This window comes from Columba livia, chromosome 3 (genome assembly GCF_036013475.1).
Source record: "Columba livia isolate bColLiv1 breed racing homer chromosome 3, bColLiv1.pat.W.v2, whole genome shotgun sequence".
Classification (NCBI taxonomy): domain Eukaryota; kingdom Metazoa; phylum Chordata; class Aves; order Columbiformes; family Columbidae; genus Columba; species Columba livia.
In genome coordinates this window covers 6,977,308-6,996,739 of record NC_088604.1, presented here as the reverse complement: position 1 = coordinate 6,996,739, position 19,432 = coordinate 6,977,308, and the positions used below count along the sequence as shown (strand labels likewise).

At 41.1% G+C, this 19,432-nt stretch overlaps 1 protein-coding gene across 1 annotated transcript; it reads right to left on the bottom strand.

Annotated features, from left to right (window-relative positions):
- Nucleotides 1–1,758: 1,758 nt before the first annotated feature.
- MEP1A (meprin A subunit alpha) lies at nt 1,759–18,557 on the bottom strand. The gene is made up of 14 exons (XM_013370352.3): nt 18,329–18,557; nt 18,219–18,243; nt 18,068–18,121; nt 17,189–17,229; nt 17,000–17,078; nt 16,562–16,679; nt 14,339–14,514; nt 11,247–11,468; nt 10,118–10,267; nt 7,154–7,369; nt 5,526–5,984; nt 3,962–4,135; nt 3,182–3,389; nt 1,759–2,842 (listed from the first exon to the last, which is right to left on the bottom strand). The coding sequence occupies exons 1-14, from the start codon at nt 18,395–18,397 to the stop codon at nt 2,695–2,697; spliced, it is 2,139 nt and encodes a 712-aa protein (XP_013225806.2). The 5' UTR covers nt 18,398–18,557; the 3' UTR covers nt 1,759–2,694.
- Between the last annotated feature and the right edge of the window lie 875 nt (nt 18,558–19,432).

Genomic DNA, 19,432 nt, shown 5'->3' with positions numbered 1-19,432 from the left:
AGCTGACAGGCAAAATTCACTGAAAGAGAAACTTGTTTTTAGCAAAACCAGGACAGATGGTGACTCAACCACTTCCCTGGACAGCTTGTTCCAATGCCTGACAACCCTTTCAGTGAATAAATTTTTCCTAATATCCAAAGACATTGAGCTGATGGGCAGACTCACTACAGACCGTGTCATTTCCTTAGAACTTTCCTGTTTGAAAGCCAGGGATAAAGCATACGGTACAACCTACACAAAATAAAGGATAATTTCCTCTAACTTACACTCTTTCCAAGTACTTATAAGCTTTCACCTTGGGATAAATAGCATCAAGGGAGGTTCAGGTTGGACATTAGGAAAAGGTTCTTTACCCAGAGGGTGCTGGACACTGGAACAGGCTCCCCAGGGAGGTGTCACAGCCCCAAGCCTGACAGTGTTCAAGAAGAGACTGGACAACATCCTCAGACACACAGTGTGAACTGTGGGGTTGTCCTGTGCAGGGACAGGAGTTGAGCTCGATGATCCTTGTGGGTCTTTCTAACTCAGGACATTCTATGATTCTATGAAATGAGAGCTTGCAGGATTTTTTCCGCATGCTGCCTGGCAGGAGCAATCACTTCAAAGCAATGCTCTCAGGAGAGGGTCCTGGCGGTCCCCGGTCCAGAACTGCCGTGAGCACCAGCCAAACCACTTAGGCTATGCTGCCCCCAGGGTGATGAAGAAGGAGTCTGTCCACAGCCCCCTGCAGCAGAGATGCCCAGACAGCCCTGCAGCAGGATCCCTGTTTAACTGCAGTTCTGCAGCAGCCAGCCATGCTGGGAAAGATGAGGTGACTTGTTAACAACAAAGAAAATACGTGTCCATGAGAAGTGTCTCGTTACAGCCTCAGCCTTGGAGGAAGGAACAACCACACAAGAGCCAGCCCACTGCGATGCTCTGAATTGTTAGAAAGAGGCTCCATTTCTTATACCAGCAGAATATCTGATAGTGGGGTGGGGGAGCAGAAATATGTGGGGTTATTTGTGAGCACCCGAGTCATTTGGATGAAGTCTGAAATGCCCCAGCAATCACTGCAGAAGTATTTTCTGCCCTTCTATCCTGTGGGGCCTTGCTATAGATCTTGTTTTGCCCTAAGTGGATGAAGTAGGTTCACACCCTTCAGTCATGCCATTGCTAATTAGAAAACCCACAACAGATAGGACAGGCAATTTGCTTGAGAAGAACTGCTACGACAAGTCTTCCCATGGACATTGTAAGCTTGGGTTTGGGAGCTGGCAAAGCTATGCTTATCTGCTTCTCTGCTCAGGCAGTCTGAGCTGTGTTTTTCACATCTCTTCCAAGAGCTACAAACAATTCTGACAACACCTGGTGGCACCAAACTTATATGCAGGATAGGACTTAACTAGGACTTACTTGTATCCTCTATGTCTGATTTTATTCCAAATGCAGAGAATAAGAGGGACAGAGTATTAACTTATTGCTAATGTCTTAATTACATGGTTGTTTTTTCACTACTCACGGGACTTGTGTGAGCACGAGGATGAATCCAAGTGTGAAAATAAGTGGAAACCAGCTCCCTGTGTACAACCTACTTCCATGAGAGTTCATTTTCCCTTGGCAGCCATCCCTTGTGGCAAGTATCTGATAAATACAAGGGTAGTTTCATCCTCTGCAACTATTTACCATCAACATTCTGAACTCCTCCTGTTCTGATAAGCAGACAAGAAGAAACTGCTTTTGGAGGAAACCTGGGCAACAAATTTTCAAGTGTGGAAACTGTTAGACCCCTGGAAAGCAGAGGTCTCAGGACATTATACTAGATGGGTTTCTTCCTGCCATCTGCAATAAGTTCTGGGGTGTTAACACCATATCCAATGCATTCTAGTACCACAGGCACAGTCTTCATCTTCTTACACTCCCACTGCTCTCCTTGACTTGTGAGATGATGATTTCCAAAAAGATATTAATTTAATGGTAACCACTACAGATCCGATCCTATGATAACGGATACTCTGCTCAGCTTTCATCTAGAAATCATGGGGGTTTTATAGGTTATTTAAAAAACCCTTGGATTATGCCCAAAAATAGATTTACACTTGAATATTTGAAAACCTTGTGTGGTGAGGCCTTCTGGAGAAACAACTGGCTTTAATGTGAAATTATTTCCATGCTAGAGAATTGGCCAAAAATGTATCACTGTAATTTACTATTAATTCTATGTAATAGCTAATCAGCTTTTGTAAACCAGTACAGCTCCATGGAAAACGAGTATTTAGGTACTGATTTACATACCTATGGATTTGTACTCTTTAGATTTCTTCAGTAATTTCTACAGAAACATTTCTAGAAGCTTAGTATATGTGTTCTGTGTGACTTTTGCTAGTGTTTTGAGAGGTTCTACCAGTTATTTCATCTAAGTTTGAACTGCAGTTGACTCTCAGCACCACCACTTGCTATTGGATGAAAAAACGAAACATGCAAAGAGTACACAAGAAAGGTAGCGTATGGACTTTCATTAGACAGTAGTTCTACAGGATATTCATTCACTGTCAAGTTGTACAGAATAAACAGATCACTGCCAGGCTGTTAGTAGAGCATTTCTTCCATATGCTGACTGGTCTTCTATAAGTGGGATTCATCATTTTTCATTGAAAACTGATGTTTTATAATCTATGGAATAGATCAGGCTGAGATTTAACCCCCTGCAGCTCTTTATCTTCTAGCCATCACAGAAATGAGGGCAATGGTTAAGACAATGGTTCCAGCAATTCCACCAACTGTCATTCCCAGGATGTTCCCATGGACCTGCATTGACTGACACCTTTCACCCGTGAAGAAGAAGGCTTGTCCTGATGGACACCTGGGAAAATAAAGAACAGACTCACATGGATCAGGGGTTTTGTCCTGCCCTATGGGCCCACCTCAAGGTCCTCCCACTCACTCTCCTGGATGGGCAGTTCCCATTAGAGGGGTTCACATCACAATATTTACATGCTATTTACATCCACAGAATTGAGTTTCTTTGCTTCTCGTTACAGCCCCTAGTAGAAACTACTCACTGCGGTGAAGTGTTCTGTTTCTACTGTCCCTTGAAGACTTAGTAGCTGAGACCTCTGAGGTCTGTAGCTCTGGATAGTTATTATCTGCATCATTTGGTTCAGAAGAAAGTCAAGGCAAGCAGGGAGGGGGTCAGTGGTACCTGCAGCTTGCTCTCCCTTTCACATTCACACAGACTCCATCGTTCTGGCAAGGGTTTGGCTCACACGGGTCTCGCAGATAAGGCAACTGGTCTTGAATGGGCTCCATATCTAGGGCTGCTCTCTTCTGCCTTTCAAGAACGAGGTCTTCCATGAAGGCAGGTTGTTCAGGTTCAACAGGGACTTCAGTGTAATTGAGATGAATTATATCTTTTAAAATAGGAAAGGGAAGACAAAGACATCAGATAGGAGTGAGTGTTCTTCATACCAGGGGCTCACAGGGTGCTGAGGACTGGAGGGTACTCCTTGTCTGTTTGCCCTTTACAGAGCTCTTGCACTACAACAGCAAGTTCTGAATATTTAAAGTACAAGATAGAAAATAAGACTGAAATTATGCTAACTAGGTAGGTAAATCAGAGGCATTCTGTACTTTGAAAAATTATACCAAACGTGGCTGTTCTGTTTGAAAATAAACACACTGAGGATGGTCTTTTAGTATGTTCAATGCTTAGAAATGGACATAGCTACTGGTTAGGGTTCTTAAAGGTGTCTAAGAAGTTAACCTTCAGTAAGCCATCACAATTTTAATTCCTCTGAACTCAACAAACACCTTGGTCAACATCACCCACCTGAAACTAAGGTATGGAAATGCTTTTAAAAGTCCATCCTCGTTAGAAGAGATGATTCAGAGCCAGATGGCAATAGTTGCTTGAGTGTATGAAAAAAGATATAAAGGATCACCCATTTGTTTTCGTAAGAAGAACCAGAAAGAGGGTCTTTACCATGAAATTCTGCAAAAATAATCAAATCATCATTTTTCAGGAAGCTTCTCCGTCTCAACTGGCTGTGGGATATGAAGGTATTCCACCCCCAGTTTACAGTTCTATAGCAATTGCATGAAGCATCGAATGTTCCAACAATTGATGGTTTCTCCCATATTAAGGTTCCGTTAGCATCTGCAAAGAGAATATAAGTGACAAATAAGAACCACAAAGTTCTCCAGCTGGAAGTATGACATCACTTCTTTGTGCATTACGGTGTTAAACAGGATTTATGCTGTAAAATCAAGTTCAGAGCTGAAATACCCAAACAAATCACAGGCAATTGACAAATTATGGGTGCCAGCAGATCCTTAGATTATGGTCTCTTAGTCTATGTGAGGGCATTTAAATTCTACAACTCCCCTTTCACTAAGGACTAACCAACCACAAGTTACCCCTTGTTGTCACCAGGTAAGAGCTCCCTCCTGCATAAGGACACTTCCTCATCAGTTTTTAAATACCTGTGGTTTAGAGCCTAGCAGATCTTGTTCATTGCTGTGGTTCTGTTAAACATATTCTTACCTAAGGCTTGAAACTTCCTCCTGAAAAAATGTGTACTAAACTTCCACTGGAAAAAGCAAAGAAGGATGGAGATTTGTCTCGAGTATTTTATTCTGTATGAAACTCAATATTGTCCTGTTATTCTTATTTCTTCAAATTAACACATCCATGGAGAATCCTAGGGGTGAATGTGGAACTATGGTGCTACATGCTATATAAGCCTGGAGTTAAAAGGTAGCCCCTGTCTGAAATAATTAATAAACTGTAGTCTACACACAGGTTTCAAATGCTGCAGACTGATCTCACAGGTGTTTTCAGGTATTTTTTCTTGAATACAGCTCCATCGTGTACCCTGTGCGTTCAGACCATATATGCTCAAATTAACCAAGCCTCCAAAATGTAGTTTTAACTTAAATTATTGTTTATTTAGTAAAGGAATACAACACCTTGGTGGCATTGCACCATCTAATGGTGGTGTATCACCTATCATAAGGGGCAAACCACAGGTAGAATAGGAATCATTAGCTCTTAGGAGAACTCTGCCGTCAGAGTCAAAATCAGATATCCGAGGGATTACTCATAATAACCAACCATTTATGTATAACTTTTCACAAGATTGGATATTAGGAAAAAACTCTTCACTGAAAGTGTTGTCAGGCATTGGAACAGGCTGCCCAGGGAAGTGGTGGAGTCACCATCCCTGGAGGAGTTTAAGAGATGCATAGACGAGGTTCTTAGGGACATGGTTCAGTGCTAGACTTAGGTTATAGTTGGACTCGATGATCCTGAGGGTCTCTTCCAACTGAAATGATTCTATGATTCTGCAACAGATGATCTTTTGCAGACAGGAATTCTGAGTCGCAGACAGGAATTCTGAATCACAGACAGGAAAGTCATACACAGAAAAATGTCCCAAACAGGGAAATGCAGCCAAATTTGACCAGCTCTGAGTCCTACACTCAATCATTTGACTCTGATTCCTTGGCTTTCATTTTCACCATTCCTCCTGGCAGATACCACTTACCAGAGCTAATGTGATCTGTGCTCGTGGTGAAGCTTCTACTCGAGGACATCCTTTTCAAGACATCAGGGTCCTGGTCCAGCACTGTGAGTGTAGCTTGGCGGTTCAGAGCTGGCCACTCCAAAACACCATCATTCTCTCCACTGCACAAATGAAAGGCAATGCGACTGTAGCCACTGGTTCTGGAGTGGGGATACAAACTCACCCCGAAACCGTAACCCTCAGGGCTATAAAACCGGGGGCTCTGAATAACATCAGTTGTTCCATTTTCAAGGATTTGGCTGAAATTCCGAATGACCCACACAGCTGTGGGACAGGGAGTCTCTGTCAGTGTCACATCGTCAATAGCAATCCCACCAGATGAAGAGCTGGGGTCAGCCTTTAGTCCTTGGAAGAGGTACCGGAACTTCTTCTGAGCGTTGAGGGTTACGTGGGCAATTTTCCAGTTATAGTCATTATCCGCTTTGGTAAAAGGAAAGCAAAACATTGCCATCAGCATGATTTCTGCTATTATGAAACAGCTTATTCCTAACTACCCACTCCAGCTGCATTTTTAGACAACTGGAGCTCTCACAGAGTCCTGAAGGCTAGAGATCTTAGGTTGGTATTGTGATTGTCACATACTCACATTGCCTTATCATTTAAATGCTTTGGACAGATTGTTTTAGAATCACTTCACACACTGGTGAATGACAGTCTCTAGTATAAAGCACAACAAGTTAAGGGCCAAGACATAAGAAGTTGATGGGAGTCAATGACCCAATATCAAAATTAACTGTTGCTGCCACTTCATCAGGGACAAGGGGTGACAGCATCAGACTGAAAGAGGGTAGATATAGATTAGATAAAAGGAAGAAATTATTCACCTTGAGGGTGGTGAGGGACTGGAACAGGCTGTCTAGAGAAGTTGTGGATGCCCCATCCCTGGAAGTGTTCAAGGCCAGGTTGGACAGGGCTTTGAGCAATCTGTTCTAGTCGAAGGTGTCCCTGCCCGTGGCAGGGGGGTTGGAACTAGATGAGCTTTAAGGTCTCTTCCAGCCCAAACCATTCTATGATTCTATGATTTATCCTTCCTTGCAAACTGCTGCACCTTGACATAGGCAGGTTATCACAGGTCTTGAGTTTTGACAATGTAAATGCACAACACCGCGGCAGCAGAATTTGTCCTCTTTAGCAAAATCACCCAAAGTCCAGACTCATTTCACATTCCTAAAACTACATATGTTTTTACATTTCCAACGACATAAAAATCAGGCTGGGATTCTTATTGACTGCTGATGAGTACGGGTGTTTTCATCTGAGCTCACTGTCAGACCATATCACAGCTAGTGGAGCTGTAGTCAATTCACCTCCAGCAGAGTGTGACATAACAGAGTGTAACATAACATTCTTAGAAATATTGTGACTTCTGCTGTGGACCACCTAAATTACATTATTAAAACCCACAGTTTCACTACTAAATGCCGTCATGTAATACCAAAATCCTTAACAAGATCGCAAGATCTTCTGGTAGCTTTGGGAAAATGTTTTCATTACTGAGCCAACCCACATGGACTCAGTAAGACAACTTTTCCTCAAGTCAACTTTTCCTCCCCTAATATTCTATATATTCCTCACATTTCCAGAATTACCTTGAAAGGTTTGAATTCTCCTCATCTTGCGAATATTTCCAGTGCCATCATCCTCTTTAAGCCAGATGACCAGCTTGTCAGAAAGGCTTCCCGTGATCTTATAGAAGAACTGGAGGCATTGTTGAGTTCTCTTTGGATAAAGAATTCGAGACTCTAGGACCGCCACCTCATCCGCCTGGCCAGAGTTGGTGCTGAAGTACATGAAGTAGCCAGCATCTGTGAGGAAAATATGCAGTGTCACTGTCTTTTTCCAGATTTCCTGCTAACTGCATGGTGTAAATTTATCATTTCAACTCCACTTTTTTAGTAGGCATAAGTGTAGTACTTAACATGAACAGCAGAGGAAATGGTATGTGATAACCATCCAAGAAAGACCAGGATAAGAACAGTACCAGTAGTCTGGCATATGTATGGAACTCACTGCTGGCAGCTTGTATGAGTTTTGCATTAGCTGGTCTAGCTGGAAGTTGGATGCCTCAGGATTATCAAAGATGAGACAGAGGATTCAGTGCTGACTTCAAGTAACCAGTAGACATTTTTTTTACTAGATTTATACTGATGATAATAAAAAGATGAGATCTTAAAGATCATGTTATATTGCCTTGTAAAGACAATTTCTTATCAGTGATAAAGATAATAAAAAAGGGTTGGACACAAAACTAGCACTCTCCTGACCTTGAACATGGAAAAGATCTTTTTTTACAGCTTGCCCAAAAACATTTCAAAACATAGCTTCTCAGTTTGGGGAAATTATTTAAGAATTCCTGTCCCCCTAGTTTAATTTCCCACTAAGATTTTCTGAAGTGTTCCTTACTTTAGATTTGAAGTGTCTACTTTTATCCTTGTATTTACCATTTGTACACACAACTCATCTTAGTATCATATGAACTTGTAATGTAACTTGTATTTTGTTGCTTTTCAGATATTCATTATAGACTACAATTAAATGAAATGAAATTCTTTTAGCTATTGCGTGGAAGCGTCATCCGTTGAGAGCCTCCTGCATGGTTAGTGGAGCTGTTCAATCTGTTTATCATGTTTGCTCTAAATCTGTCGGGGAAATATTCTCCATTACCTCCTACACAGTAGCAACGCTTTCAACTCATTCCCGTAGAAACCTTGCAAAAAATACCTAATTGCTTTATGCCTATGCATAACACTCCACCATAAGTTAAATTTATGTTAAACTTAAGCATGTTTAATGTAAGTATGATCGCTGTTTCTCCAAGTGAGAAACAGGGCTGTGAACCTGATTCAGATGCTTAACTTTGTTGTTGAACTTATTATGGTATCAAACCCCAAAATGATCTAGACTCTTCCTCCTTTTTTGTAAGAAAGTCAAATAAAAGCAACATTAAGTATCTATGGCAGTTAGAATATTATAATATCAGCATGGGGAAACAGGGATCAAATCCAGAGCCAGGCTGCCAGCTCCTCTTTAAATGTTAGTCTGTACTTTTCCTCCTTCAGTTTAGCCAATAATAAGTCAAAAATCCAAGAAGTCAAAATGGTTTGGGCAGAATATCATCCATTTGTGTTAGAAACCTAAAATTTGCCCCCACTTGAGATGACTGCAGAACCGGCTCTCCAAAAATCTCTGAATTTGAATGAACCAAGGTTCACTGAAGGCATCCAAAAGGAGAGGGTCTCCCTACTCGTGCAATTCATTCAGACACTCTGGAGATCCTGAGAGGCACCTGCCCCTCTCCTTTAACTCTTCAGATAACGTCAATACTTCTTTTATAGTGAGTCACTAGATGCTAAAGCAAAAATGCAAGTTAAGTGTTTACGTCAGACAGATTGGATTTTACCTGGTAATCTCAAACAATTAAGATGGATTATTTCTTAGTTTCAATTATACTATATGGGGGGGGAGGAGAGAAAGAATTTAAAATATCAGACAAGGGTTAGGAGCATGTACTTCTAGAAGCTGTCAGATGGTTTTCTCAAGTTATATTTCATTCTTGGGCCTGATAAACAAGTACCAGCATTTTATCAGAGGTTGAGGGGTTGTTCTTTCCAGTGTGTGAGACACATAAGGGGAATAGACTACTCTGGAGTGCAGCAAGACTAATTTTTCTTTTATCAAAGAGTAATAAAGCACAACTGGATGTGCTTTAGGCCAGGATTCCTTCACTCTGTACTTAGGCAAAATTTACTACAAAAGTCACTTTTTTCTTAGATGTCTGTAGTAGCTTACCCTGTCTAAATAATGACAAATCAGGCCCTTGCTTTTCAGAACCACCCGCTGGGATTTAATCCTAATTCTTTCTTGTAAACTTGCATCTTGAGACTGTGAGTAAGGCTGACTCCACTCTTTCCAAGATTTTCTTCCTCAGAAAAATGGCAAAATTACTGTGGGAAAATTATCCTTAAACTCTCAACATAAAAGACTTTGCAGCTTTCTTCTGTTTTCAGAACAAGTCCTCCTCAAGTTTAACATCTCAATTGCTTTGTAAACACAACATTTATGAGTGGCTCCGAGTGTTGTTTCATTCTTATCATGGGGTAACATAACTCTCACTTAGACTTTGGAAGTTGCAGTAAATCCTTTTCCAGATTATATTCAAATTAAGATTGTTCTTTGTCCTCTTTTATCTGGTGTGGAGAACATCCTAAACATTCCATTACTTCAAAAAGGTTCATGAGACCATGAGGGCAACCATAAACTCACACTCACAGGCCCAAGATGTATGAAAACAAAAAGAGTTTTTTGCTTAACTAGAAACATTACAACTCTGATGTTTGCTGGGTAGTGTCTTAATTATGGTCATTTAATCCTGTGTTTTCAGAATAGCCAGTGCTGGGTTTTCTCAAGGGTTGATCACAATTACAGGTCCAGAGAAGTTTTTAAAGATGCTGCATTTAAAGCACACAGACCAATACAGACATGCACAAGGGACCATTACTCCATCTAACCCTTTCCTTTTTTCCACAGGAAAGTGTTCTGTTACTATGGTTTACCTCTACAGCGCCCAGAAAGTGTGTGGTCTTCCTCCCCATTAGCACTGCTCTGTTGATGGACCCAGTCTAGATCATCTCTGGTGCCCTGAATCATGCCACAGATATTGTCCAACTCAAAAGAACACTGATCCAAAAAAGTGTGAGTTGAAGCTGAAAAGAAAAGGCACACATAGTTACCTCCAAAGTAGTATCTTATTTAAAATAAAATTTACACTCTACTTTTGAAGGGTTTTGTTTACACTAGTATATACATCACATAGAGAAGGACTTAACCCACAGCAGGTGTGAACCCAAAGACTCAAAAGAGGAAAAGTTTTAATCCCAGAGGGATTCCCTGCATAAAGAGATGAACATTTGACCACTTTGCAGAATGCTAACGAGCTCCCAGGGTGCAGGTGAAGCACAGTGAATGGTGGTGTCAGTCTTTGTGCCTGCTTGTAAGCCTTGGAGATCCAGGTCATGCTGTGAACAGCAGTGGCGTTGCATTTAACCATTCCTCTGCTGGAGGTTATTGTTCTCCATGGCTCACTTGTTTGCTTGTTGAGCATGAGCACCATTTAATCCATTTCAAGCAAAATCCACCCAGTTACCTTAGGCCCGTTCAACTGAGTTTGCCTGCAAACTGATGCTTCTGTTGGCAGATCCATGGGGACAAGAACTTTTCCCTAATAATCACACATGGTGATAACATCTTCAACCAACTAGACAGAGTGTTGGACTCTAGATTTAGCTAATCTCAGGTGCGAAATAATCTAATTAAGACAAAATGTCAGTGAAAGAGGACAAGGTACAGTTGCATTCACCTCTCAAAAACGGCATAGTGAAGCTGCCTACACACCAGCAGAACATAACTACATGTCTGAACCCCCGGGAGCAACGTGGAAGATGTGAAAGGACTGACTTTCATTGACTAATTGAGCTTTTATAAAAGTAACAACAGTTAGCAGAGCCAAAGATGGGGACGAGGAAGGAAAAAACAGATTCGGTCTCTACAGCACAAGTCCTTTCCTCTAACACTTCAGGAGCACCTGAGAAGAGTTTTTGTGGTTCTAGAGACAGAAGGGAGGTGAACCAGCCAGGTTCAAGTATAAACAAAGAAACAGCTTGCCATGGGAAACTTATAACTTACTGCAGTTATACATGCGATTGAGTCTTTCCAGGTCAATGGCACTGAAGTCTAGACGTTGTCCAATTATGCTGTCAAACACTGGTATCTTCGCTGTGATTGTGGGGATGCTTTCATTTTTGTTAAATGAAAATGGTGCGTAGTGCATCAATGATTCGTAGTCATAGGGGGTGTTCAGGTCAGTGATGAAGCCATCATCATACTTCTCAAAATTGTGCTCTCTGCCTGGTAAAAGAACAGAAAAGTTCTTCATTTTTGGAGCAATTGGAAAGGAAATGGCTTTAGCATGGCACCTTGGATATAGTTTTCTGAGGCCGAACTACTTTACAATAAAATATTCAAATTTATCAAGATTTGTTTATGAAGTCATTTGGACAATGAAGCGGTGTCTTTAGATTGCGGTTCTGTGCCTTCACATGTGACTTCGGTAAGTTCAAAACCAAATATCAATGAGCTGTAAAGAATGTGGCATATAGGAAGTTATATTAGGTGGTCTAATGGTAAACATCCTGAAGAACTGAACTGAAAGATTAATATACTCCGTTCCAGAGCCTGTGAATGTTGATGCAAATGTTTCCTAGGATATTAGATCACACATGAACAAGGAGGAGCCCTGGAGCCCTCCACTCATTAAGGGGACAGGTATGAGAGTCATGGAGTGCCTCCATTCTGCTCTTCTTTGAAGCAAAGAGTACAGTAGGAATCTGTGAAAAAAAAACTATGATGTTTTTACCCTAGATTAACAATATTGTTATGATATTGCTATTGAAGTGTCTTTTGGAAATGTGTTTTTCATGGTCTCTTGGTGAAATAATTTGTCCTTAGAGAAGGATTTTCATTATAAAGGTATCTGCTAGGGCAGAGAGAGGGAGCCATTTCACACACTGTGGTATGGAAGTAAAGAGAGATTGCCAGCAATCCCAACCACAAATAATATTATCAGTATATCTGGCATTCTTTCTCCAAGAAGAAACAGTACATATCTGCTCTGGTGGATAACTACAGCTTCTCTGCATAAAGACTTACATTTCCTTCTGTAAGTCCATTCTGGGTGCAAACGTCTTCAGTTCAAGGCTTGAGATTGTATAAGACCTTGGATTGTTTCCTTACAGATACTTGAATTGCACCTTTTATCAAAAAGGGTGAGAATCTTGCTAATTAAAGTGCTATCACTTTTTTATAGCTGGGGAAAAGACCTTGGCAGGACACAGGCATGTATAATGATGTTGTCTTTTAAGGTCATTACCAAGCAAAGGGTAATTTCTATGTGTTTTTAAAAGAAACAAACCATACAGTGAGGAGGCTGTTTCATTAGGCTGTCCTGTGTGTTTTCTCTGAAGTTTAATAGGCGTCTTAGCTTTTCTGACAACAGCAGCATGAATGGGGGTTCTCTTCTCTCATCAGCCAGCTATTTGTATTGCAGTTTATGAAAATGCATTGTGGCAAAAGCTGCTACCATGCTGTCAAATCTGAGATTGCAGATCAATAATTCAGGGACAGATGTGCACACACACACACAGAGCACAATCATATCAGCCTTATTTTCTTTTAAAGGAGCAGACAACTTTCAAATAGCTTCAACAGAGATTTTCTACTTAATGAATTTGCCTAACTGGAAAATGAAATTTTATTATACGGATAGAAACCTACAGAGTATAGGAATTTACTGTAATGATATCAGACTAGCCCCATGACTCTATTCACAACAATGCCACATGAAAGTCCATCATCTGGATAATTATTTTGGTGTCTCAAATTTGTGGCTACTGAATACAACACAAGTAAGTTGAGAGGATACAATGACATAATTTTTTGAATAAAAAAAATAATGCACAGAGAATTGGCACAGTTTTTCAGTACCTCTGTAAATCATGGAGCTCACAATAGTGCTTTGCAAGTACATTGTAAAGCTTTTTGCATTTGAGGTGGTTAGTTACAGTGCACAGCAAAAAGGGGCCCAAAAGTCAGGGTCTGGATGCTATTACTGTCATCATCATCTTTGTCATCATGTTTCAAGATGGGGCCAAGTTAGCAATAAAGTGAATTGTTTTTACTGCTGCTCATAACAATAAAAAGTATGGTCTGCAAAAGGAATATCCATATCCTATCTACTGCTCAGCCATCCCAAGAGATGACACTTACAGGGTAACAACAAGTAGGAATGCACATGGCCATTCAACTTGGAGCAATTCCAAACACCAGATACTGCTCTCAGAGGTCAGCAGAAATTGCTTGTACCAGCAGTTCTTATCTATCCAAGAGAGAACACAGTGTCCCTGGATCTTATTCCTTCTAAATTACTATTTTGCATGTATTTTTTCACTTATCTGCAAAGATAGTGAGTGCATAACCCTGAAGACTGAAGTGATAAGTTGCATAGAGCATAAGCAATGGCAGCACAACTCTGCTAGTGTGCCTTTCAGAACTTGTTATACCATTCACGTATTTTCACATATATGATCATTAAGTAGTATGGATCCAAAACTCACAGGAGGCAGCAGAAGAAACTGCCTAGGGACCAGGGGACTGTGGAGAGTTTGCTGAAACTCATACAGCTGCTGAATCTGGTGATATTAAGCCTGAAGGCAAGAACCTGCAGAGACAGAGAGCGGGATAGAGCCCTGTTTTATGTGTCTCATTTGATCTAATCACTTTGAGGCTTCTTCATGTACAAATTAAATCTGTCCAGTTTCAGGAAAGCTTGAATCTCTGAGTATAAAACCTTTCAGATTTTGAAAGGACCTCAAAGTTCACCATCCCAGTAAGTTTACGATTTTCATTGTACAGCAAGAGGAAAAAGACTCAGAAATGAAGTTATTTGTTCAAAATCAGAGAGAAAGCCAGTCCTGGAGTTAATGGGAAATAAAGTCTTCTGACTTCCAAGCAGGGCCTCTCTCTTCTGACCTTAGACAGTCTCTGGTCTTTGACCAGAGAAGTTGTATTAAAATCCTGCTACAGATTGAATTAAGGGGGTCTCAGGTATGGCCTAGTGTTTCTAAAATTATATCTTTAAGAAGATTTTAAAATCTAAAAGGAAAAATAAAATACTGATGAGTCTGCACTTCACAAAATCTGACTTGAAAGTCAAAACCCACCTGTAATAATTTCATCCCACCAGATGGTCACATAGTCATCCCGGTCTGACCTCGACTGCTCATGATAAAATCCCAGAGCATGCAGGATCTCATGTTCCACAATTGCTTTGGTGTCACACCCTGCCCCAATTGAGAGGTCCTGGCCAGTCTTCAGGTCCCCCACCATGGACCAACACCTGAGAAAGAGAGAGACCTTACTATCTGTTAAGTACAGTTTTCTTCTCTGTATTACATTTCTCATTCTGCTCACTGGATTTAGAGCAATATCAAAACAGGCTTAAATATAAAAGGAGTAATAGAAGACATTATTACATTATTTAGGTGTTAACCAAGTGCCCATCTCTGACTTCTGAGATCCACAGAAGTTTAGTCTTATATCAGCTGCCTTTTTCCCAAGAAACATGTCAAGAAACATAATATATACAAGGAAACACTAAACTTGTCAAGACAGACTGAGTTTTTTGCAATCACTTGGGCTGGAGAAAGGTTCTAGGAGGATTTAAAACAGCAGCATTTGGTCCTTTTTAACAGCAACTATACAATGCCTTCACCCCAGGTGTGAAATTATATTTTGGTGTGAGGACCCAGCTACTCATCTGTGACTCAGCAGAAACTAATCACGACTGAGGAAGAAAGGAGCTCCTCAATCAATTCAGTGGGAACTTTTGGGGTTAGCCTGAGGGTGATGTGACAGGCAAGTGCTAAAGAGCACCTGCTTGCATTGTATCACAGAATAGTTTGGGTTGGAAGGGACCTTCAAAGCTCATCCAGTGCCACCCCTGCCATGAGCAGGGACATCTTCACCCAGATCAGGTTGCTCAGAGCCCCGTCCAGCCTGGCCTGGGATGTCTCCAGGGATGGGGCATCCACCACCTCTCTGGGCAACCTGGGACAGGGTTTCACCACCTCAGTGTAAAAAATTTCTTCCTCATGTCTGGTCTGAATCTCCCCTCCTCTGGCTTCATTTGCACATCACAAAGAAGTATCAGGTCAAGTTTGTCAAAGGAGTTCTGAACACACTAATGTGGTTCTGAAAACAAAGAGCTTGAGCTTATGGTCTCTATAATTGCTGCTACCAGGGAGTTTCAGAATGGTGCTTTCAGTCTTGTAAGAGAAGTGTCACAGGACATATTACCCAAGGAAGAGCTGAGGGCAGAAATATCAGTGCCTACAGGTGTTTGTGAAGTTCTGGGAGAAAAAGAAATATTGACAGCTAACATAGTGAGGAGGTTTTTGTGCTTTTCTAGATGTTCCTTCAAAGCATGTTTAGATGTAAGAAATGAAGTAAATCTTTCCAGTTCCTGGAAACCCTGAATCCCTTTCAGATTTCAAGAGGAACTTCCGTTAAAGAAGAGCCACCTGAAAACCACAGCAATATTACAATAAACTGGCTTTCCATGGCTCTTTTTTGACCTGTCTTCGAAAGGTTTCAAAACCTGAATTCTGGCTGTTCACATCCTCAGTAAGTTAAGAGAATGTACATGGGGGCCATTTCACCCACCGCTGGAATGGAAAACTTCCCTAGGAAGGAAAGTGGAAGCAGTTGATGAAAATTCAGAGGGCAACAAAGATGATGAAGGGAGTGGAGCATCTCCCTTATGAGGAAAGGCTGAGGGAGCTGGGGCTCTTTAGCTTGGAGGAGACCGAGGGGTAACCTCATTAATGTTTGTAAATATATAAAGGGTGAGTGTCACGAGGATGGAGCCAGGCTCCAGGTAATGGGTTCAAACTGGAACACAAAAGGTTCCACTTAAATGTGAGAAGAAACTTCTTCTCAGTGAGGGTGACAGACACTGGAACAGGCTGCCCAGGGAGGTTGTGGAGTCTCCTACTCTGGAGACATTCAAATCCCGCCTGGACGCCTTCCTGTGTAACCTCATCTGGGTGTTCCTGCTCCGGCAGGGGGATTGGACTGGATGAGCTTTCGAGGTCCCTTCCAATCCCCAACATTCTGTGATTCTGTCGGGATTCACCTTTTGTGACCATAAAAATATCAGGTACCTGTTCCAACTTCATCATCTAAATATCCTCTACAGTCGGCAGAGAAGCAGCTGCTTCCAAGCTCTGTGTCTAAGAAAGTTAGAAGGGTTGCTTTCTCCAGGGCCTCTTTTTCTCTGCTGACAACAAATTTAGACTAGACTTTTAGACTGCTGAAGTCAAATGGGATGAATTCCCAGTGTATTCTACACAGAAAAACTAAATGGAAATTGATACAACCCTTACCCGCTTTCTTTTTTAAAGAATATGTAGGTACTCTCTCCTTCATATGGCTTGAAATCAATGCAAGACTTAAGGCGAAACATTTCAAACGCCTGGAGAATGACTGCTTTGGCATTCAGATCTGGAAAACAAGTGTCAGGAAAGCACATTTAACACACTGCAGATCACTCACCCTGGAGAGGTAAGGTATGCACACAGATATACACATGGGAACAAAAGAAAAACGATTGAAATGAAAAATGATTGAATTTGATTGAATTGTGTTTTGTTACAATAGCTGTAGAATAAAAAAAAAAAGATTTTTATATAAAGGAGGCAACTAGTTATTAGTGAATTTTAATGTGATAGAACCAGTTCTGGAAAAAGGCAAATATATCATCGTAGTGACTCCCGTGCAAATAAGAATCAGAGCTAAAAATCTGAATTATGTATCTGCATTACCTAGGTTATCACTCAGAATATAGGGAACAGGGAACTTCCATCTGTAGGTCTCATTTCTTAGGGCATTTCGCTGACTTTTCTGAAAAGGGAATTAACAACTGGTGACACATCTGCTGTGGGGAGATGGGCTGATTTGTAGCAAAAATACAATCAGGACACATGATGGATATGAAGTTTTTAGTTACTTACAGGAAGCATGATATCACCCTGAAAGAGGTCCAGTCCAGCAGCTGAAAAGTAATTTAATGAAAGATAATGTGAATGAAATATCAAATGTATTTCACATCATAAAACATATTGAGACTACTTATACAAGGTTAATATCCTTGGGCATTTACAGAAAAATAAAGAAGAACCAGCCATTTTACACTGAAATATAGTAACAGACCTAAAATTAACAGTAGTTCCTACTCAATTTTTACTAACCTGCAACATCTGCCTTTTTGATGGCAGAAATCTCGCAGCCACCATTATCAATGTTTAGTTTGATAACCTCTTGCTTGCTATCAGGCAGCGGCAACAGTCACACTGTGAGATAATGCTCTCGAGAATACGGTGTAATGCATCAGGAAGAATATTGCACAGTGCACCATCGAAGGATGTATAGAAATTTACATTACAGGAAATGAAAAGAAAAATAGAGGAAGAGAGTACGGTGTGTTGTGTCTTTTCCATTTGTTTTCCTTATCACTTACATTGAAGCTCAATAAACATCTAAGCTATATTCTACTTTGTAAAACTTTATAAAAATCATATAGAGATGGGAGAAGAATGCTGGTGGGACTCTGGAGCCTTTCCAGTTGATACAGAGTGTTGCTGCCTTAGCACCATGGGGCTGTCCAAACTTCAGAAGAGAAAGACATCTGCACCCCTTTTTTGCATAGTTACATTCCTAGGATAGATTCATGTGTCATACCCAAAGAAAAGTACTTCAGAGCTTGCCTAATTATATTTCTCTTGTTACAATGAGCTACTTGACCATTTTCCCACGTCTTTTCCTCAATACTGAAGATTCAGCATTTGGCTCACAATTTTTCACGTGTTATGAGAATTTAGACATGAACTCACCTAAGTTTATTTCTGGAATGTCTTTGGATATTTCACCAACATCAGCATCTGCTGCTGCAAAACAGACAAAACATCACGTGCTCAGATGTGGTGGCACACAGTGAGCAAAAGAAAAGGCTTTAAAACTCAAACCAGCTCACAGAGCACTTACCAGCCTCACTGGAGAGGTGCCCAACCTGAAAGAGAATAAAATAGAACCAGTATAAGGTATGAAATGTCCCTGGATGGAGAGGAGCATGTAGAAATCAGGTTTCTACTTACAGACACCGGAGTACCACACACATGATGTAACAAAAGCACCAGGCAGAGTGGGAAGATGCTGGAGCCCATTTTTGCAATGGAAAAATAAACTGGTCCCTCTTATCTCTTGCAATATATTGAGCACGCTGCTGAGCTTCCCCCAGAACATCAGCCAACCAGCTTCAAACTTTCTACCTTTGTAACATTATTATAACAGCGAGATTTTCCTCCTACATGGCACGTGATGGCATTGTTGTTATCAATTACCCAAGTCCACTTTGGGGAATGTTACAGAGAGGAATGTGATAACTGCAGGTCTTCAGTGCAGCTGGTGAAAGACCTACCCAGGCTTTGTGTAAGAAGATCTCAGTCTGGCCCAATAGTTGCTGACTCCTTCTACTGTGTTTATTATCTGTCAGCATTACAATCTCAGCTGCACATGCTTTAGCAGAATTACTCTGGGTTTATAGCACTCCAGTGACATTAGAATTTGCCCCAGTGGTGTTTTGAACCAATAATTAACATCAAATTGTAAAGATTAGAGATAAAAGAGATATGATTATGAATGCCCTGACAGCAATCCCATCCCAGGACTGATGCCCCAGTGCACAACATGCCATCCTTTGCCTCCAGAGTTGGTCAAATACGTCAGTAAGTCCTGGGTCTTCCAGATTGATGCTCCTTTCTTTTCAGGTGGGTTTCAGACATGAAGAACTCTTGTCCTGCACTTTGCTGTCTTCTTTCTCAGGGGACACAGGTCAGGGAGGGCACACAGGCTAAGCCAAGGCTCCAGAGAGCTCTAGATTTCCCACATGTCCTGCATCATACCGGCAAACCCTTGCAAGCATCCCATGTGCCCTGGAGTGCCACAGTGCCTTAAACTTAGGCAATTGAATCCTGCTGCTTCCTTTCACATCTGAAATTACAAGTGATGAAGGTGAGGATATCCACCCCAATGATCAGTAATTATGTAGGAAAAGGCTTGTGCCACAGACACCATGCGGGTTTGAATAAGAAGACAAGAAAAAATGTTCTGGAGGTGCTTCACACACCAGAAACAGCAGTGTTGGCAGGAGACACAGGACTGCAGTGAGGAGAAGCCTCAAATGCAAGTAGGTTTTGAGT

What these genes read in the sequence shown, in the direction of transcription:
- MEP1A (XM_013370352.3), bottom strand. Translation starts at nt 18,397, where the DNA reads ATGGGCTCCAGCATCTTCCCACTCTGCCTGGTGCTTTTGTTACATCAT. An exon ending in AGGGTGATATCATGCTTCCT is followed by an intron (nt 17,079 to 17,188) that starts GTAAGTAACTAA and finishes TTCCCTTTTCAG; the next exon opens with AAAAGTCAGCGAAATGCCCT. An exon ending in CAATCGCATGTATAACTGCA is followed by an intron (nt 10,268 to 11,246) that starts GTAAGTTATAAG and finishes TTTTCTTTTCAG; the next exon opens with CTTCAACTCACACTTTTTTG.